Below are 23,212 nucleotides of genomic sequence, written 5' to 3' on the forward strand. Positions count from 1 at the left end.
TTGTTTGACAAGTTCTTAGAATACCTCATAGAGAATGAGATTTTATCCCAATTGACTGAGTTAATCATTCCACAGTAGAATGGTGTAGCTGAGAGAAAGAATAGAACATTGCTTGACATGGTTCATTCAATGTTAAGCTATTCACAACTTCCTACTTCCTTTTGGGGATATGCGATACAAAAGGCTTGCTATATTCTAAATGATGTGCCAACCAAATCTTCTTGTAAAACATCTTATGAACTGTGGCATGAAAAGAAACTCGCTCTAAATCACTTTAAAATATGGGGTTGCCTAACACACATTCTAAATAAGGATGTAAAGAAGTTAGATGCATGGACAGAATTGTGTATGTTTGTAGGATATCTAAAAAAAGCAAAAAGAGGATTATTCTACAATCTGAAAAATAATATAATTAAAGTTTCTACTCATGCTATTTTTCTCGGTGAAAGATACATGGATAACTTTAAGCCTCGAAGTAAAGTGGTGTTCGAGGAACTTTCAGGAGTGTTAGAACAATCACCAAGTTCAATTCTCAAGAAAGTTGTAGAAAAACTTGCAAACAATCAACAGCATAGGGGAATCCGTCATAGTGGGAGAGTTTCTAAGAAACCAGACTTCTTCATCTATGATGGTAGTATTATAATACGGAAGCCAACCATGAGGATGATACTTACGAGGAGGCTAAGTAGGATATTGATTCCAAGCTCTGGAAATAGGCCATGAATACCTAGATGGATTCTATGAAATCCAATACGGTGAGGGAACTTGTAGACTTACCGATTGAGATTAAACCTATAGGGTGTAAGTGGATCTACAAGAAGAAGAGAAATGTGAAAGGGAAAGTAGAAACACAAAGCTAGACTTGTAGCGAAAGGAATGACACAGAAAGAAGACATTGATTACGATGAGACCTTTTTTTCGGTAGTCATGCTCAAGTCTATCCGCATACTCTTATCCATTGCCACTGCCCTTGATTATGATATATGGCAAATTGATGTTAAGATAACATTCTTAAATGGATATCTTGATGAGACCATTTACATGGCTCAACCCACTGGCTATGTTTTCAAAGGAAAGGAGCAGAAAGTTTGCAAACTGCTAAGATTCATTTATGGATTTAAGTAGTCCCACTCATGGAATAAAAGATTTGATAAAACGATCAAGACTTTTGGATTTGAGCAAAATGCTGATGAACATTGTGTTTATAAGCGTATAAAGGAAAAAATGAGGTCTTCTTCATTTTGTATGTCGATAACATTCTACTTATCGAAAATGATGTAGGATAATTGTTATCTGTTGAACTGTGATTAGCTTAACAATTTAGCATGAAGGACTTGGGTGAAACTAGTTATATTCTTGGAATTCAAATCCTTAGAGATCAAAAGAATAAAACGATAGCTTTATCTCAAACTCAATACATTGATAAGGTACTGGAACATTTTGCAACGACTGATTCGAAGCTAGGCACTCAACCCTCTGCATCAGGTTTTCATTTTTCTTTAAATGACTACCCTAAGACAACGGAAGAAAGAGAGTATATGAGTAAGGTTCCATAGACTTCAGCAATTAGAAGCCTTATGTATGTGATGCTTTGTACATGTCCAAATATTTGTTTCATAGTAGGAATGGTTAGTCAATATCAGGCTAATCCAGGACTCAAGCATTGGCAAGCTGTAAAGCATATATTAATGTATCTTAAAAGCACCAGAGATTATATGCTTGTGTATTTTGGGAGGACCTTACTCCTGTTGGATACATAGACTAAAACTTCCAAACTTGTAAAGATTTGAGGAAATCGACGTTGGGAAATGTATTCATTCTAGTCCGTGGATCCATAGTATGAAGAAATACAAAACAAACTTGCACTGCTGACTCTACTATGGAGGCCGGGTATATGGCTGCTTCTGAGGCAACGAAAGAAGTAATATGGCTTCGAAAGTTCTTAACTAAACTTGAAGTTATTTCTGGTATGGAAAAAGCTATAACACCGTATTGTGATAACAGTGCTGCAATAGTAAATACCAAAGAAATGAGAAGTTACAAGAGGACGAGACACATTGACCGAAAGTATCACTTAATACTAGAGCCAATATATAATAGCCCGATTTAGACTCTAATTTGAACGGTAGTTTTGGGAACACGAATCTGAGTCAAAAAAATATTTAAAAATTATTTTTTTGTGTTTATTTTGTGTGAATTTATATTTGTAAAATTTTCGTGATTTAATTTTGTCGTTTAGATATCCGATTAAATAAAAAGACTTAATCGCGTAAAATGAAAATTGGGTGGTTATTTCTAAAAAGGGCCTAATTGCTATTGGCTTTATTAGTGGAAGCCTTTATGTTTCAATTAGCCCATTAAAAGAAAAAGTGGATGGTAATAGACATCTATGATATGATTTTTATATTATTTCATTAAAGTTAATTTAATAAACTAATATAATATAACATATATTATAAAATAATAAGCCATATTCATGTTATTTTTATGTTCTTTCACCGAAACTAAAAACAAAAGGAAAGAAAAAGAGAAACCTAGGGTTCGGCTTTATTCAAGCTCAATCAAGGTAAGAGTTCAGCTCGATTTTTTATAATTTCTACGTTTTTGAGATCGTTGCTTAGTAATCTTCAAGACCCAAGCTTTAATTTTTTATTTTGATGAATATTTTGAGTTATGTCATTGTTGATAGCTTGTGATTTTTGTTGTTTGATGATGAAATATGAAAGATATGTTTTAGATTAACATATTTTGTATTGGAGTTTTTGATGATTTTGAGTAATTAGGACTACATTGCAAAAATAATAATTTGAGGGACTAAAATGTGAAATAAATAAAATATATGGGCTGGTATGAACACTAGGAATATTCGGCCAAACATGGGTACTTTGAAATTTTGAATATTTTGTTTTTTGTGCAATAGGGACTAAATTGTAAAAAGTGTAAATGTCAGGGGTAAAATGGTAATTTTCCCATTTATGTGTTTTTGGATTAAACTGAATGAAAATATGTTTGACTGATCTTAATTTGAATATGTTTATATCAAGAATTAAAGAAATCGAATTTGGATCGGGGAAAAATAAAAGTCGTCGACTAACTGCCTTGTTCCGTTTTACATCGTCTGAGGTAAGTTTATAAGCAAATGGACATATCTAATTGTAGTTAAATGCTTAATATTATGCTGGTATCAAAAATATGAATTTATAAATGCCATTGCCGAATGTGTATAAGCTTGGTAACCATGTTCGAGCATTCGTTTTGTCCAAGTTACGATGTTCGAAAGCCCCGTATGAACCTTAGGAATAGCTAGGATACATATGTCATGACATAGGATTCCGATATATGTGTGCGAGTAATACCATGGCATCAATTTGTGATTCCGATATATGTGTATGGGTAAGACCCTGTCTGGGACAGTGGCATCGTTATGTGACTACATATGAGACCACGTCTGGGACGTTGTCATTATACGATATATGTGATTATTCGAGTGTCCTATCTGATTCTAAATTGTTCATCGAGCAAAGGTAAATTGGGTAGAATGTGTATTACGAGTTAAACGGCCAAGTATGAATTAGTTTGTTCACTATTAATGATAAGATAAGTTTATACTTGATATTTGTTTGTTCATGTGAAATTGACAATAATGAATTTAAGTGATGTTGGTATGAGAATTCGGCTTTGTGATCATATAAGTTGAGTATCAAGAAATGATTCATAATTATGTCCAAGTGTGTGATTCTATATAAATGACCCTGTTGGTGATATATATATATATAAATATATTTATGCGATATTATATTGTGATTTACAAGCTTACGTATAAAAGTATATGCAGGCTTGTTTATAATATAATTAATTGTTTAGAAAGTTGAATGATAATAAGACAATTTGGCCTTTTGACCATTCGGCCAAGATAATGTCCATGTGCGAATGTATACATGGGGATTTATATACAAGTTATAAGTTGAGATTAAATGGTATATAGTTATTATTAACAATATGTTAGCCTAATTGAGTTGAATACTTTATTAGGTCAATTATTTGCTTATGACTTACTAAGCTATAATAGTTTACTGTGTGTATATTTGTTTCTGTTTTATAGATTTTTGAAATCAAGTTACAAGCTCGGGGATCGTTAGCAAAGCTCATCACATTATCTACTATTTTGGGTACCTTTATAAGTTAAATTAAAATTATGGCATGTATAGGCTGAAGTGTGCTTGACATGATGAATTTTGGTTATGTATATAAGCCATGCGAAAATGGCTAAAACTTTATGTTTGAATTCAGTTATGTTAAGTATGGGCTATGTCTATCTTGGTTTTATAGTTACGTGCTATGAATATATATATATATATATATATATAATGTTGTGATAGGTATTATATGCTTGAAAATGGTTTGCTTATTATGTCTAAATTTGGTCTTACATGTTCTTGGTTAAAAGATTTAATGAGCTTAGATTGATGATAAATTGCTAATGGAAACTTGGATGTGTATGTGGTGTTAGGTGAATAAATTCGGTTATGAGAATAAAAGAATAATATGTAGTTAGTGTATTATTTAATAATTCATGATAGAAATGTGAAATGTGGAACGAATAAAAGTGTTGGACAGATGTATATTAGCTTAATTTGTTCAGTTGCTAAGTGGTAAGTATTTCATGTGTTTCATGAATATTTGATCGATTGTTTTATTATGTATTCAATGCTAAATGTGATTGCTATTTTCAAGTTGGTTGCGCATTAGGTACATGTAAATTATTAGTATATTCGGCCATAGTGCAATGTATTAAATATTTTATGTGATTACTTATTAATTTATATAATATGATTATATGATTAGACATAGTTACTAAGAATCGCTTTTAATATTAAACCATGAATGACATTAAATGATCAATAGTTAAGATGTCCAAATATTGATTACTACTTTGTCATTGAATACGTAACTTTAGGCATATATATAAATATAAGTGTACTTTTAATGGTGTGTGCATGAAATGGTTAAATTTACTAAGACGAAATATTTATATTTTAATGATTATAGTAGGTATGAATAGTCTTTACTGATTAATACTTAAAAGAATTATATGGAAATGCATTATTATTATCGTGAGGTTGTTTCATTTTGTATTAAAGGGTAAATCATGCAAGTTCGAATTGACTATTACCTAAGTCGCATATGTAGTGGTTTAAGATATGTAATATGGCTTATTAAGTTCTAAAAATGTGCATGTGATTTGGTGACTATATGAATAATTACATAACTAGTATTAGAAGTATGTTTGACCATGTCAACAATAGTTAATATCATGTATATAAATGCATTGAGGCAGTAAGCAATAAGTTGAGTTTAATTGCGACTTATATATGCAAGATGTATATCAATGTATGCCCTGAAATGTGAATTGATTTTATTTTAATTATAAATGAATTTGACTCGAGTAAATATATATAAATGTTTGGAATTGAACTGTCGATCAGTGATGCCTCATAATCCTAATTCCGCGACGGATACGGACTAGGGGTGTTACACAATAGCCGAAGGAATTGTAGATGTGATGAAAGTAGCTTCTGAAAATAACCTTGTGGATCCGTTTACTAAGACTCTTGTAACTACGAGTTTTAACAAACATGTTGAGGATATGGGAATGTGAAATATGACACATTTACTTCACTAGGGTAAGTGGGAGATTGTTGGAAAATGTGCCCATATTATTGTAAACAGGTAAATATTTTCTATTTATTTGAACGATGAATAAATAGATAAAGTTAATTTCACATTTTAATTTCACATTTCATTATTATGTCTTTTGTATTTTCTGTGTTTTCTATTTTGCATGCATAACGAAATTGTAATAAGCAAATATTAGTTTATTGATTGTCTAAAGTTCAAACTGAAGATAAGTGGCATTGTAAAGAATGTTTACATTGTGAGAAAGACAACTTACTTCAGTAGATAATATAAATGAGTCTGTAATCTCGTAAAAGAATCAAAGTGGGCATTTGATTCAAATATCGAAAAGGATCATTATGTCATCTACAATTACAATTGAGGAGATGGCTAGTCTTGGCTATCGGAGCAGTTGACTCCATGAGTAGAGATATAGATGTATTCATTGGTAGAATGATACATTAGACTGGACTCAAGATGAATTAATTCTGAATTCGTTTGTGAATTAATTTACTTGTGACATTTATGGTGTGATTTACCTAAATCCTGAGTTAGTCTCTAACCATGCGTATGCAACTCATGTGCTTTGATATAAATGGAGGCTTATGCTCTAAAGATGATCGAGCCCATAGGCGGTATGTTAGGTATATAACTTGTGTATGGCATGGCTTTACTAGCAATAATGGAATTCATAGCTCAATTAAAGAGTTAACGATATCCTCTTATTGTCATTATGTGAATTGATAAATATGGAACGAGGCCATTAGTTGCTTGTTCTCAAACGAGCAATTTATCACAGTCATTTGTTGACAATGATCATATTAATCATTAAGAAGACACAATGGTGACAATAAAATAAAATAGAATTGTATTGAGTGAACGAATTTGACTCAAAAGAATCAAGGATATCATATGAGGGTAACACACACATGACGAGGTTATTGAACAAAGCAGTTGGATTAATTGTTTTCGTAAAAAGTATACAATAAGGAGTTTTCAATCATGGTACTTATTGTGGACTGACTCTGTAGTTAAGTAATTGCGAATTATTGGAACGATGCTTCTGAATATAATTGCAATCACTAGAGCCTAATTGTATATGTCTGATTGGTCCTCCGCTAGCTCAACAAAAGGTCGATCAGACTGCATTTGAATCAGAAGAAAATTCTCTGACTTTGGGAATAATTTAATTGATTCGATTTAGTTGATGTGGAATTAAATTAGGTGGTCATAAGAGTTGTTCAACTAGAGAATTTGATTAAAGAATTTTCTTGAAAAAATAAATTGGAAAATCCAAGTGATTTTTAGAAAAATTAATTTTAATCAAGTAAAATTAAATTAATCAAATCAATTAAAATTAATATGATATTTTTGGAAGTTAATTTTCAAGTCAAACCATTGGCTCAATAGGTAATTAAACTTGAAAATTGAACCTAAGATCGTAAATTGGGCACTGAAGCCCAAAACTGAGACCAAGACCCAAAAATTGGTCGAATCGGGCTCGATATGTGAAACTGGACCGACGATCCAACCGGTGGCTAGATTGGATCGGTCAAGTTGTCACTGACCCAGATCGAACTGGCTCGGGTTATCGTAAGGGTGTCGCACCTACACCACTGAACATGGTGGTGGTGTTGGCTGCAACGACGGCATCCCGATGGCCGGCGGTAGTTGATCATCGATGGGTGAGCAATGGAAGGGTTACACTCTTATTGGAACTCTACCAGAGAATTTTATTTAAGATTAATTATTCCAAAAATAATATTATTTTAATAGTTTAATATTAAATTTAATTTAATACTTATCTTAATGGTATTTTATTAATTTAATATTAAATTTAATTTAATATTTATCTTAATAAATATTATATTAATTTAATATTAAAGTGATTAAGTTTAATCATAGTTGAACTCTCTAAACTCTCTTTATATAAATATAGCATTGGGTCATTATTTACACACACTTGAATAGAAAAAGTTGTAGGAAGAAAATTCTCTGAAAAGATTATTCTAAAAAATTTCTAGAGATATTTTTCTAATTTACAACTTTACCCAAAAGTTTAGAGAAATTGTAAAATTACGCCACTGGTAATTTTTGTAAAAAAATTTCTGATTCAAAGCGAGCCCACACTCAGCAGACGTGAGCTTTAGGATAGTGGAGAAGGCTACTCGATCGAAGTGTTCATCCTAGACAAATTGAAAAGGTACAATTTTGATTAAGTGTTTTTTACATTAGATATCACAACCAAGATCTTGTTTTAGAAAAAAAATTTAAAACTTTGGTTTTACCCTAAATTTATTTTCCGTTGTGTTTTCCAAACCCATTTTTCCATCAGGATGGCACTAGAGCTTCATTGGGTGAAACATTGAATTCAAATCTTGAAATCGAAAAATGAAATAAACTGAATTTTGGTAAATTATTATAATGTATGATTTGAATTGAAATGATATGAACTTGGGAATTGATAATAGTATCTAAAATGAATTGATGATATGGAATGGTATTTGTGCATATATGTTATGTAATTCGCAATACAGAAAGTATATAAAAGATCATGCGAACCGGCTAGAATCAAACCTCGAGGGCTAAATTGAGTACGAATGAGCTAGTAGACTCCAAAAAGTGAACCAAATAGTAAGTTGAATGGTTAAATAACATTGATTGAACTTGGAAATTAGATAACCTATTGCTAAAGGTACATATATATGAAACTTAAATGGTGTTGTATGCTTTAAATGACACGTAGATGGGCACTAAATGAATGGTATGATTTAGTGAACTCTATTGTAAATGTTAAATGAGTTTACATAAAATTTGTCATATGTACATACATAGAACATATATGATAGTGAAAACCCTAGCATGATAGAATGAGTTTACACACAATTTGTGATATGTACATACATACAATGTAATATCCTGATTTTGGGCCTAGTCGGAATAGTGGTTTCGTGACCACAAAATCCTAGATAGAAATAATTATTTTATGATTATCTTGAGGTCTATGATATGATTGCATGATTGTGTGAAAATTTCGTGAAGAAATTTTATGCATAAAGTGCTTAAATTGAAATTAGGGACTAAATCGAATAAATTGCAAAACTTGCATTCTAGAAGTTTCTAGTATGAAATTGTTTTGAAATATTAATTAGGAGGTCTTAAATAGAATTTTACCAATTTCTAAGTCTATGGACAAAAATTGGACATGGATGGAATTTTTGGAAAGTTTAGTAGTAAGGGCATTTTGGTCATTTAGGGGTAAAATGAATTAAAATACAAAATTAAAAGCCAATTTTGCTCATCTTCAACCCCATGGCCGAATGTAGCAAGGAGAAACCATGGCTAGGGTTTTTCAAGCTTCCAAGCTCGATTGTAAGTCCATTCTAGCCTCGTTTTTAACGATTTTTACGTTTTTGGAGTCCCGGTAGCTCGATTAAGCTTATGCTAGCAATAATTCAACCTAGGGTTCATATTTGGAAAAATACCCATAGGTGAAATTTGTGTATTTTGGTGTTTTATGATAGAATATGAGGTTTTAAATTATGTTAGACAACTTGTGCTACTCGGTTTTAAGTGAAAACGAGCAAAAGGGCTTAATCGGTAAAAATACCTAATAGTCATAAGTACATGTTAGAGTGAGAATTTGATGTTGCCATAGAAGGGAAAAATGATCAGCATGTCATAAAACATAAGAAAATAGGCTGAAGTTTAATTTACGAGCTTTGGGGAAAAAGTGTAAATATGGAAAAGTTTAGGGGCAAAATTGTAATTTTTCCAAAATATGATTTTGGGTCAATTTGAATAATGTGAGTCCTAATTAGACTATATTTTAAATGATAGAGCAAGGAAAACTGAAATTCGGGCTAAAATGGGGAAAATACCAAGTTGTGGACGAAATGGTAAAAGTAGCCATTTTCGCATACGAGGTAAGTTCATGTGTAAATGTAGTAACATAATTGTCATTTTAAGCAATTTAATGTTGTTTATATGATATGATGCTGATTATTATCATGAAATATTATGCTTTGTGGTTATTGTTGAATAATATGTAATTATGTGAATTACTTGATGAGTATGAACTATCACCGAAGTATCAATTTCGATATTCCGTGGAAGATGGCAAAGATGTGTGATCAAGAAAACGCCTGCTTGAACCTTAGGAATAGATTAGGATACAAGTGACATGTCACTAGGATGTTTGGGCATCCGAACTCGTTGAGTTGAGTCCGAGTTCACTTATGGATGCAAATGTCCGAACTCGTTGAATTGAGTCCGAGTTCGAGAGATGTAACTAGGCATCCGAGCTCGTTGAGTTGAGTCCGAGTTCACTTATGGATGCGAACGCCCGAGCTCGTTGAGTTGAGTCCGAGTTCACTTATGGGCGGGTTACATGGTAGCTTGGCTACATATGTGGCACTTATGTGCAAACTTTCCATGTATCCGAATTATATTCCGATGTGTTCAACGGGTAAAGTTCTAATGAAATGGAGGAATACTCAAGATGAAAGGGATGTATTGGTAAGTATTGTGAAATGGGTACTTTGAACAGGTATGTACTTAACCCTCGGGTTGAAAACTCGATATAACAACAATATGGTAAGATGATAAATGAAAATGTGATATGAATATCTAGGTGATGATTATGCAAATGATGTTTTATGTTTGCTTATATAGTTGTGTTACTTGCTATTTGCATGTGAACTTACTAAGCATTTATGCTTACTCCCTCCTTTTCATTCCTTGTAGTTTTGACAAGCCAGCTCGGAAATCGGGAACGGTCGGAGGCTCGCTCACACTATCCGTATACCATCTTGGCATAATGACTTGTATATTTTGAGTATGGCATGTATAGCATTATAATCATTTTGTATATATGGTCTTATGATATGGTTATTGAGTGGTATGGAAATGCTTGGTAATGATTAGCCATTGGAATGGCTAATCATGATCATATTTGGTGTTATGTATGTCAAATTGCTAGCTAATCCATGGAAACCATGAAATAGGTAAAATTTACCATAAAATAGATTCAGACAGTAGTAGTGACGTGAATTTGAAAAATCACTAAAAATAGTAGAAATGGAATTAAATAATAAATAAGTTATGGAATCGAAGCTTGATGAGTCTATTTTCATATGGAAGAAGAGAAACAGGTATATGAGCTATATTTTATGAGATGTTTAAATTTTTGTGAAATAGGGCCAGAGCGATTTCTGGATCCCCTATTCTAACTTTGGAAATTCACCATAAATTTTAAAAAGATAATTAGAAGTCATGATTTATATGTACAAATTCCTTATTGAGTCTAGTTTTATTAGAGACAAACGACATAGTCATTGAAGCTCTGTACAGAGAGATATCTGATTCGTAATACACAGAGGTTAGAGTAGTCGAACCCTGAAACAGGGGAGATTTTAACTAATAAACTGTACTAATTGGCTTGACCAAAAATTCTAGAAAAAAATTAGTAAATAGATATATGAGTCTAGTTTCAGGGAAAATTTACAGAATTAGATTTCGAGTTTTGTAACTCGTGATATGAATTTTTAAGCGACTGTGACACAGATTGCTAGCTTGACTGGAAATTTTAAAAATAAATTGTTTGAGCTGTTTAAGTAATGAATTAAGTCTGTTAACACCTCGTGTTCGAATCCAGCGACGGTATTGGGTACGGGCCGTTACATACAACATATATGATAATGAATGCCTTGAATTCATTGTGATAATTTGATAATGTTAATGTTGAATTGTCTTAAATCATGAAAGTACCATTGAACTTTATCGCTTAATGTACGGTTTGTTTATTCCATTTGTAGGTAAAAGTGGACCTTAACGTATCGAAGAGTGAAATCAACATCCAGTTGCCGCTCTTGACTCAACAAAATTTGTATAGTTTCTTACATTTTGATAAATGGCATGTACCAATTTAAATCTATTAAAACTTAAAATTTTGAATTCTAGAACTAAAAATAAAATAAATTCAATTGTAAACTAAAATCTAATTAAATCTATTAAAACCAAAAATTTTAATTGTTAACATTAAAAATGAAATGAAATCCAACTATAAACTAAAATCTAATTAATTAAGCCTACTAAAACCTAAATATCTAAATTCCAGAATTAAAAATGAAATAAACTTAACTCCAAATTGAAATTTAATTAAACCTATTAAAACCTAAAATTTTGAATTCTAGAAATAAAATGAATCTATATTTGGGATTCAAAATTTAAAATATAATTATCTTAAAAAATCTAAAATCTAATCCAAACTTAAATTTAATTGAACTTAAGAGGTCTAAAATCTAATACGAAGCCTAATTAAATCTAAAGATATTAATCTTTAAAATCCTAGACAAATTGAATCTAAGATAGAACCTAAATTCTAGACATCAATTTTACTAATAAAAAAATACTAAAAACTCAAGAATATTTCCTAAAAATGAGAAGAAACATGAGCAAAGAATCATAATAAAAGAGAATAAAACAATTGATTATGAAAAAATAACATAAAATCAATACGCCAATGATTATAATTACTCAACCAAAATGCATGACAAAAATCTTACAAGTAAAATTAAAATCAAATTTTATTTAGCTACCCAACAGTGGGGTGACGCCACGATCATCAGAGCCTCCCCTTCTTTTTATTGGGTGGGGTGACGCCACGATCATCGGAGCCTCCCCTTCTTTTTATTCATGCATTCATAAGGGAAAAACCTCAAAGAATTACTACATTCAAAATAGAATTTTGGAATCTTGACTAACCTCCTCTCTCTTCTTTTGCATGTTTTTTTTCCCTAATTATTGTTAATCTGTAAAAACGTATTTGATTAACGAAAACCATGTTTAGTTCTCACTTTCATCCGGTCAGTATTAACTTCTTACTTCTTTTTGTTGTATTACTATTGGCTGAAAAATATCGACATTGGCAGCCAAAGTCACAAACCCTAATTTCCAATTTGTACAGATTGCATTTATAATACATACGCTCAATGTATTACTATCAATCCGTACCAAATAAATTTTACACCTAAACAATATATAAAATTCATAATATAGGGTATAAGATCAGTTTCAGAGGGATTGATATGATTGAGTTCAAATTTCTCACAATTAAAACATTTCGTGAGCTATTTCGTGTTCACGATATTACAATCTTATGTAAAATAAAGTATAATAAAATTAAATAAATAAAACCCGAAAAATTGTGATTACGAAATTAAATAGAATGAATCGAATTAATGGAAGTTTTAGCTTCAAGTGTGACGTTGGTTTCAATTTTGAAATTGATCATGGACTATGGATATCTTCTCATTTATTGCTCAGTAGCCTTGTTGCCCTTGCAAACTAAAAGAATCTGATCATAGTTGCTGATCTCAACTACACGGATCATTTAAATTAGATCATTAGATCTCATGGCATCATCCAACTGTACTCCTAATTGAACCACATCAATTTGTTCTTTGATAAAAATAATTCAACAATTACATATCACATTATTTTTATCAACTATGTATTATTCTCAACATTGTATAAAGGCCTTCCTCGATATGATACCAAAAACAATACTATAAGACGATATTATTTATCCCTGAAATAGGAAAAAAAATGAATACCAAAACAAAAAGAGTTAAAAAGTGCATTTCGAATCTCACAACTCAAACACTAAATTTTTGTTAAACTTTAGTTAAAATGTAGTTGTAAAAAAATAAAATATCGGTAATGACAATATATTGTAAAGAAAAGAGAAAGAAAAAATAAAGAACACATAGATTTTACGTGGAAACCCTTTCGGGAAAAAAACCACGGGCATAGGAGAAGAAAAATTACTATGTCAAATTCAAATGATTACAAGAGGAGTAGACTATGTCTATTTATAGGCTTGTAAAACCATATTCTAATAAGAGTGTAGTAAGATTGGAACATCTTATTCTAATTAATATCAAATAGATGAAGTTTAATAAGGTTTAAAAAACCTTATTCTAAAATAAAATAAAAGAAACACAGTTTTATATGGATTTTACTTTTATTTTATTTTACCATTTAATTTATTTAAATAAGGATTCGGGTTACTCAATTCTAACGATTTCTACCTTGAAGGGAATTTTCAATGAACAAGTTCTTCATCGCAAACACTCAATGAATCCATAAAACCCCTTAAGGGTTTAACTTCAACATTAATGAACACCAACCAAGTCTAAGCAATGCTCAAACTTGGTTACAAGAAATGACTTAGTCATCATATCTGTAGGATTTTCATGAGTACTACTTTTGCTCACAACAATATTACCACGAGCAATAATATCACAAACAAAATGATACTGAACATCAATGTGTTTTGTTCTCTCATGAAACATTTGATCTTTTGTAAGGAAGATGACACTCTGACTATCACAAAATATTGTACTGATTTGAAGATCTTCATTAAGTTCACTAAAGAGTCCCTTCAACCGAATGACTTCTTTACAAGCCTTAGTAATTGCCATGTACTGAACTTCAGTAGTAGACAAAGCAATTGTAGTTTGCAAAGTGGCTTTCCAACTGATTGCACAACCTCCAATTATAAAGACATATCCTATGAGAGATCTTCTTCTATCAAGGTCTCCAGCAAAATCAGCATCAACATACCCAATGACTCCATCTCTAGTTCTTCCAAACTGTAAGCAAACATCAGTAGTACCTCGTAAGTATCTTAAAATCCACTAAACTACTTTTCAGTATTCTTTATCGGGATTCACTATGTATCTGCTAACTGCACTGACTACATATGATAAATCTGGATGTGAACAAACCATAGCATACATGAGAGTTCCCACTACACTAAAATATAGAACATGTAATATGTACTCAATCTCATCATCTGATTGTAGAGAAAAAGCTAATGAAAGTCTGAAATGGGCTGCTAAATGAGTACTAACAGGTTTAACACTCTACATATTGAACCTACAAAGAACTTTCTCGATGTACCCCTTCTGAATTAGGTACAATTTACTTGCTTTTCTATCTCTGAGAAACTCCATAACAAGTATCTTGTTGCTGGTCCGAAATCTTTCATCTCAAATTATTCACTTAGTTGGGCTTTGACCTTTCTTATCTCTCATTTATCTTTCGCTACTATCAACATGTCATCAACATAAAAGAGTAGATACATAAAAGAACCATCATTTTTTTCATAAAGTAAAAACAACTGTCAAAGCTACTTCTTTTGAAATCATGAGGAGTCATAAAGGAATTAAACCTCTTGTACCACTGTATTGGAGACTGTTTCAAGCCGTAAAGGGACTTTTTCAGCAAGCAAACATAGTCCTCTTTTTTTGAGACTGTAAAACCCTCTGGTTGTTGCATGTAAATATCCTCTTCAAGTTCTCCATACAAAAATACAATTTTTATATCTAACTGTTCAAGCTCCAAATCATGCATGGCCATAATACCAAGCAAAGCTCAAATCGGATTATGCTTCACAATTGAGGAGAACACATCTGTGAATTCCACTCTTGTAATTTGACTGTAACCCTTTACAACAATATTTGCTTTATATCTGAGTTTTTTAACTCCTGGAGTCTCTTCTTTCTTTTTAAACACCCATTTACAATGAACAACCTTTTTACCTTTAGGAAGTTCCACAATATCCCATGTTCTATTTTTGTGGAGTGATCCCATCTCCTCTTGCATAGCAAACATCTACTTTTTTGAGTCTTTGCAGCTAACCGCCTCAGAATAATTTGAAGGCTCTTGGTTTGCATCTATATCTTCAGCCACATTTAAAGTATAAGCAACTAGATCAGCCTCGGAATATTTCTTTGAAGGTTAATTTCTCTTTTATTTTTGTTTTTGGTAACAGAGTATTGTGGTGAAGAAGCAACTCTATTCTGAAATTTTTTTGCTGGCTTGAAGAGTCGGCTCTATTGTAGATTTTAGATTAATCTGATGCTCCACCTGCTTTTGATGTTCTTTATTGGAAGAGTCTTTAAGAGATAAGTTAGGTAGCATAGTAGTTTAATCAAAAACAACATCTCTGCTAATCGTAACTTTTCTATTTTTAAGATTCCTTAATAGATCTCGGTTTCAATTTTCCATTACCAACATGAGCATACGCAGGACACCCAAAGATCTTTAAATCAGAATAATCAGCAGGATTACCAGACCATACCTTTTGTGGAGTCTTTTTCTCAATGGCAATAGATAGAGATCGATTGATCAAAAAACATGCAGTAGAGGCTGCTTCGACCTAAAACGAATTTGGTAAGATAACATTTGATAACATATATTGAAATTTCTCCCTGATCATTCTGTTCATTCGTTCTACGACGCCATTTTTTGTGGAGTATGACGAACTGTCAAGTGTCTCACGATCCCTTTTGACTTGTATAGTTCATTAAACTCATCAAAACAGAACTTTAAGCCATTGTCTGTGTGGAGGTGTTTTATTTGTTTTCCCGTCTGTTTTTCAATCATAGTTTTCCAAGACTTAAATACGGAAAACACATCGCTTTTTTGCTTCAGGAATAACGCCCAAACTTTTCTAGAAAAATCATCAATAAAAGTTAGCATATAATTAGCTCTACCTTTTGAAGGCACTCTGGATGACCCCCACAGATCAGAATGAATATACTCCAATGTTCCCTTCATGTTATGGATTCCTCTGGTGAATTGAACTCTCTTTTGCTTTCCAAAAATGCAGTGCTCATAGAACTTCAGTTTGCAAATTCATTGCCCATCAAAAAGTCCTCTTTTGCTCAATTTTGTCATGACATTTTCACTCATATGCCCTAGGCGCATATGCCAAAGTTTAGTAATATCATCATCTGACAAGGAAGAAGAAGTGACAGCTACATCACCGGTAACAGTAGAACCCTGCAAAACATATAACTTGGTAGTATTTCTCTGCCCTTTCATCACAACGAGGGAACCTTTAGAAATCTTCAAAACCCCACTTCAGTTGTGTATTTGTACCATTTTTTAATCAAGAATACATAATGAAATTAAATTTCTCTTCAATTCTAGAACATGTCGCATGTCACTAAGTGTTCTGACAACTCCGTCAAACATCTTAACTTTAATTGTTCCAACATCTGTAACTATATATGAAGAATTATTTCCCATTAAAGTAACAACTTCAAACACTATTTCATAAGTTGTAAACCAATCTCGATTGGGACTCATGTGGAAGGTGCAGCCCGAATCAAGGATCCATTCCTTGCTCATTTTAGAATTATTGACAGAAGTGACTAGAAGTTCACCATTACTGTAGTCTTCTACAACATCAGATTCACCAGATTTTTCTGGTTGTTTTCCCTTTTTGATTCGCAGCCTCCTTTTTGATCTTGTTTTGTAACTTATAGCACTCAGATTTAATGTGCCCTTTATTCTTACAGAAGTTACAAGTTTTACCTCTATTTGAAGACTTTGATCTACCTTTAGATTTATTGTGAGAATTCCGTTCCTGTGTCCTTCCACGATCATCATCAGCATTTCGATCTTGTCTTCTATGAACAATGAAACCCTCTCCCTAATAGTCGAGTTTAACCACAAGATGCTTCATCTTATCATACGAGGTAAATGAATCATAAACCTCATCAACTGTGAGAGACTCGCGACTATATAAAATCGTGTCTCTAAGGGTTGAATAAGACGGGGGCAACAAACAAAGTAGAATCAACCCTAGATCTTCCTTATCATACTGAACCTCCATGGTCTCCAAGTTTGAGAGAATTTCTTTAAACACTGTTAAGTGTTCGTGCAAACGATGAGCAAAATGTGCTGCTTCAGATGCAACTTGTTGGTTAGAGTTTTCGACATACATATTTGTTCTAAGCTCTTCCATAATATAGCGGCGGTCTTCTCCTTCATCATATCTTGTAAATTTTCGTTAGACAAATACAAATATAACTGTGTTAACACCTTTCAATCCTTAAGCTTCTTCTCTTCCTCCGTCAATGTCGAAGGCATCTTATCTATCCCTAGTAGGGCATCTTCTAAGCCCATCTGTGCAAGAACTGTTAGCATCTTTATCAGCCACAACGCGAATCTGGTGTTGAAATCCAACAGCGAAATTTCATACTTCAAAGACGTCATTACCGTGATTGAAATGAACAACCCAAAAGCTCGGATACCAATTTGTAAAAAATAGAATGTCGGTAATGACAATATATCGTAAAAAAAGAGAGAAAAAATAAAGAACACACAGATTTTACGTGGAAACCCTTTTGGGAAAAAAACCACGGGCAAAAGAGAAGAAAATTCACTATGTCAATTCGAGTGATTACAAGAGGAGTAGACTATGTCTATTTATAGGCTTGTAAAACCATATTCTAATAAGAGTGTAGTAAAATTGAAACACCTTATTCTAATCAATATCAAATAGATGGAGTTTAATAAGATTTAAAAAACCTTATTCTAAAATAAACTGAAAGAAGCGTAGTTCTATATGGATTTTACTTTTACTTTATTTTACCATTGTATTTTACTTAAATAAGGATTCGGGTCACTCAATTCTAACAGTAGTCTACGTTCTTATAATAATTAATTAAAAAAAGAAATCAAAACTAAATAAAGCTTAATAAAAAATTTTGATTGAAAGAATGGTTAATCAAACCCAATTGGAAATACAAAGAAAGAGGAAAAAATAACTATGTTGTTCAACAGTAATCAAAAGAAAAATTTTATAATTTTTGTTTTCAGCTAATTAATACCTAGTTTGCTATCCATAACTCCTCCCCAAACTCATAAATAAGAGGATAATGCACTTCAGCGTACTGAAACATACGTCTCTTGTATTGACAACAATGTTGATACTAATTGAGCTAAGACCTAATTAGTTACCTAATCTTTTATTCTTAAACAAACTCTTCAAAGATAAAATTAAATATTTATCTAAATAAAAAAAAGATAAAATTTAATTCTAATTCAACTCTTAATAAAATATCTTTACAAATAATATTTAAATAAAAATTAAAATAAAATAATCTTAATTTTTTTTAACATTAATCTCATTATAAATTTTTTATCATACCTACTCTTTTTGATATAGCCTCCTCATCAGCTCTTAAATAGGAGGATAATGCACTTCAGCACACTTGAACCCATGACCTCCTACATTGGCAACAATATTGATGCCAATAGAGTTAAGATAGACCCAATCGACAAATAATCTTAAATTTTAAAAAGCCTAATACATCAAATTACTCTTCTCATGCTTCAATCTTCCATTTGACTTCTTCATATTCACTTGTTTTCGACATTTTGGACTTCATTTCTACATAGAAATTATGAGTGGGAGTGTTTAAACAAATAACCGAACCGAATTAAAATATTTTGATTAATTCAATCGGTTAATTAACTTAACTAAAATTTATATGTTTTTATCTTTTAATTAAAATATGTATAAAATATATAAAATTTACATTGTTGTTTTCAAAAATTGCAAACGGAAAATGCATGATCTGCACAGAAAAATATACCAACTCAAATTCTTTAGCTCAACTAAAGGAAGAGAGGGAAAACTCAAATTAAAGGTTGAGAAGTACTTACACTATGCAAGTTTCACAGAAATAGACAATAAGAAAGGGAATTGGAAATGGAAAGGGAAAAGTTTCATATATGGATTTTAGGATTAAAAAATGAATTGAAGTTTCACAGAAATAGAAACAGTAAAGTAAAATAGTAAAGTAAAGATAGCAGGTTTTTTTTTTTTTAAATTACACTAACAATTATTTAATTTTAAAATAATTAACAAAATAATCACTTAAATTTTATTTTAATTAGTTAACTTTAAAAAAAATAAAATAAAACAATCATCTTTACCGTTTTCTGCAGACGTAACGGTAAGAGGACATGGTAGATGACGGCTCCAGCTGGCCGGTTCTTTTGAAAATTTATAACCATCAATGGCTATTTACCAAGCCTTATATCATCGACTTGGACGAAGTTTAATACTTACAAACAGAAATTAGGCTTCTCCGCCGTTCCGGAGTTGCATTCACCACCACTTTTCTTTTAATTTTTCTTCTTTAGTATTAATTTTATTAATCCCCACACGCAAGCCAGGCCACATTCTTCTCCACCTCTTCTTTTTCAAATAACACCAGAAAATGAAACGAAGTTGAAAAACCCAGAACAGAAAAACAATGATTTTTTTATTACTTTTTTGGAGAGATTTGTTTATTTTTTTTCTCAAATTATGGGATCTGTTACAATGGACCCTGCTGTTTTGGATAATATAATATGTCGTTTATTGGAGTTTAAGTAGGAAAGGACAGGGGACAAGCAAGTGCAGCTGATGGAAGGTGAGATCCGTCAGCTTTGCACTTTTGCAAGGGAGATATATTAGCTTTTTAATTCATATGTTCTTTTTTGGATTTTCCATTTGAAAAATGGTGGAAATTCATGTTTTGGTTCTTTGGGTATTTTAGTTTTAGGATTTGGGTGTTCCTAATTTTGACTGGTTAAGGGAAAAGTTGAAAACTTTGAAGAAATGTTATTAAGGGAAAAGTTGAATGCATTTTAAGGAATTAAGGAGATGTGTGTGTGTTCCTGAATGGTTATGTAAGTGCGTAGGAGTTGCATTGAGATAATACTTGATTTCTTATTTAAATTACATTAACTGAAAATTATTTACTTTTTGATGTTGTTCTTGGTATGATTTGTTTCTTAGCCTGCTTGCTAATTGATGTAAAATGGAAGTAGGGGATTAATTGTAGTTTAATCTTTAGAATAATTGCAAATGAGGTTTGAGTACGTTTTTTCTTAGCTATTAATCAACTCTGCCATGAACATAATCTGAATTAGATGAGGGTTATGGATGGTGCGAACTTATCACCTTCTTGGTGCATTGCATCATTGTTTTAGCTTTAATGTCGTAGGAGGAAGAGAGGGTAGCTACGGTCTAGGTATGAGGATCTTTAAACTTGGTTTGCTTCTTTTTATCTTAGCTTTTTCTAATTTCTTCATAAATTGGGTGAATTTTCACCATCACTGGCCACGTCAACTAGTTAACTTACTACATTAGCGGTCCTTTTAAAACACTAATAAAAACTATTAATTAGTAATTGTTTTGTCATTTTTTTATAATGTTAATAATTATTTTATTATTTTTTAAAAGTTGAGTGACTGAAATAAAATTTAAGTGACTGTTTTGTTAATTATTTCAAAATTAAGTTTCGATAAAATAAAATAAAAACAAAAAAAAACAAAATTACTTCATAATGTTCTAGCAACTAATCCACAAAATATAAAAAAAAAAATACGATGGTGGAGGACGAACATGATGGTGACTTGATAGATGTTGAGTGGCGGTGAGTGTCGGGTTGTCGACCATTAGGCGGAAGAGAGCTAAAGCTTGAAGTTGAAGGTGCATTGGGTTAGGGGCTTAGGACGTGAAAGATGATGGCGGACAAATGATGATGGTGACCTGGTGGACTCTGAACACTGGTGAGTGTGTCAATGTCGATGTCGGGCCACTAAAAGGTTTTCGATTTTGGGTGATTCAACTTATGGAGTGTATATTTGTATTTCCACTTTTTGTTTTTAATTTTTAGGTCTTTAAGGGTTTTTATATTAAATTATTTATGTAATATAAGTTAATTTTATAATTAAATAATTATTAAGTTGACTTGGATTGTGTTTATAAATGCATATTTGGAATGGGTTTATAGTGGGGGCTTGGGCTGGGGGTGGTCGGCTAGCTAATATATATTATATAAACAATATATATTATTTATTTCAGTTAATTTGGTTAATTATTTAGTTTTGGATTGAATTAATCAATAACTAAAATTTTAAAAATTATTAATCGGCTTCCGATCGAACTAAATTCAGTCACCGACCAATTAATGAAATTAGATCGGTTCGATCGGTTAATTTGATTTTGACCGAATTATGAACATTCTTAGAAATCAGACAATAAACGCCAAAAATAATATCATTGTGTCCAAAATTTTATAAAAATAAAGTACATAAATATATTAATTTGACATAATATCAATTTCTCCCTACTTAGTGGATGCTTATCCTTAAACATATACCATATTTCACCATTAAATAAATCAAATTTTTTAAAAAAAGAACAGCATTCCACAATCTTACTCAAATTAAGCCAAGGGCTGTATATAAAACAGCCCTTTCGACTTGCAATACAAGCAATAAGTGTGAAAATTTTCAATCAAGCACACACAATCATTTAGCCAATCTTTAATTAATTGTCATAGAAATCCATATTTACAAAACCTATTAAGACACCAACCTCTTTCTCTTTTCTCCAAATTTCCTTTTTTTTTTTCTTTTTCTCCTTCAAATCAAATAATTTATTTAAAGTGTCATCAACTCTTTTTACGGGAACTGAATTGACAATTCAAACATTCCACCCTATTTACTCAACTCAACACCTCTAAACAACTATTAGCTCTACTCACTGCCAAAGTCTACAAAGTAAAGTAATGGCTTAACATGTCACTTGATCTTTTAACTCGAAATAAGATGACAATTCAAACACTCCACCCCAATTACTCAATTGATCACAATTCTTAAGATATTACTCATAACCTCGAGCAATTAGCGAAGTATTTTACTCTTAACCATTTTTCTTTTTTTGTTTCAAGAAGAAATAATGTAGAGCATTTTTTTTTCGCACCAGTGTTCAAGTTCCAGTAACTTTCATGAAGTGTTCATTATGCACATAAATATTAACCCAATTTAATCAACTTCTAACACCATGTGCAAGGGGCAAGACAAGATTTTTTTTTCGGGGTTTTATTTATTTTTCTTTTTTTAAAAACCCCTTTTTTATATTTTTTTTTATAAATTGTTTTGGAGGGGTTAAAATTTTGGTTTTTTTAAAAAAAAAAATTTTTTTTTTTTTTTTAATTTCAATTAATTTTTTTTGAAATTTTTTAAATTTCACAAAAAATTTGGGAAAGGGGGGGGCAAATTTAAAAATTTTTCCCATTAAAGTTATTTTTAAATTTTTAAAAAAAATTTAATTTTAAGGGCCCAAAATTTTGGAAAATTTTTTTTTTTTAAATTAAAAAATTTCTTCAACCAATTTTAAAAAAACAAAATTTTAAATTTTGAAACTTTTAAAAATTTAAATTTTTTAAAGGGTTTAAAATTTTTTTTTTTTTATTTTATTTTTTTTATTTAAAAATTAATTTTTTAAATTTTTTTTAAATTTTAGGGTTTTTAAAAAAAAAAAAATTTTTTTTTTTTTAAAGGATTTTTTTTTTTTAAATTTTTTTTTAGGTTTTAATTAATTAATTTATTTAATTTCTTTTTTGGGTTTTTTTTTTTAAAATTTTAAATTTTTTTCCAAAAATTAAAAAAAAAACACTTTTTAAAAACAGAAAGGAAATTTTGGGGTTTAAAGATTTTGGGGAAAGGGTATTTAAAATATTTAAAATTTCCCTTTTTTTGTTTTCCCCTTTTAATTTTAAAATTTATATTTTTAAAATTTTAAAAAAGAAAGGGAAAAATTTTTTTTTAACTTTTTGGGTTAGGGGAAAGTTTTATTTTAACGGGACCAAATTTAAAATTTTAAAATAAG

General features: G+C 31.0%; 1 protein-coding gene across 1 annotated transcript in view; it reads left to right on the forward strand.

Moving 5' to 3' along the window:
* The first annotated feature begins 453 nt into the window (after positions 1 to 453).
* The window catches only part of LOC108463768 (glyceraldehyde-3-phosphate dehydrogenase GAPCP2, chloroplastic), a 34,106-nt gene continuing 11,347 nt past the window's right edge, over positions 454 to 23,212 (forward strand). The window contains exon 1 of the mRNA XM_053024575.1: positions 454 to 631. Coding sequence (XP_052880535.1) covers positions 454 to 631 — 178 coding nt within the window. The remainder of the gene's footprint in view (positions 632 to 23,212) is intronic.

This window comes from Gossypium arboreum, chromosome 13 (assembly GCF_025698485.1).
Source record: "Gossypium arboreum isolate Shixiya-1 chromosome 13, ASM2569848v2, whole genome shotgun sequence".
In the NCBI taxonomy this organism is placed as follows: Eukaryota; Viridiplantae; Streptophyta; class Magnoliopsida; order Malvales; family Malvaceae; genus Gossypium; species Gossypium arboreum.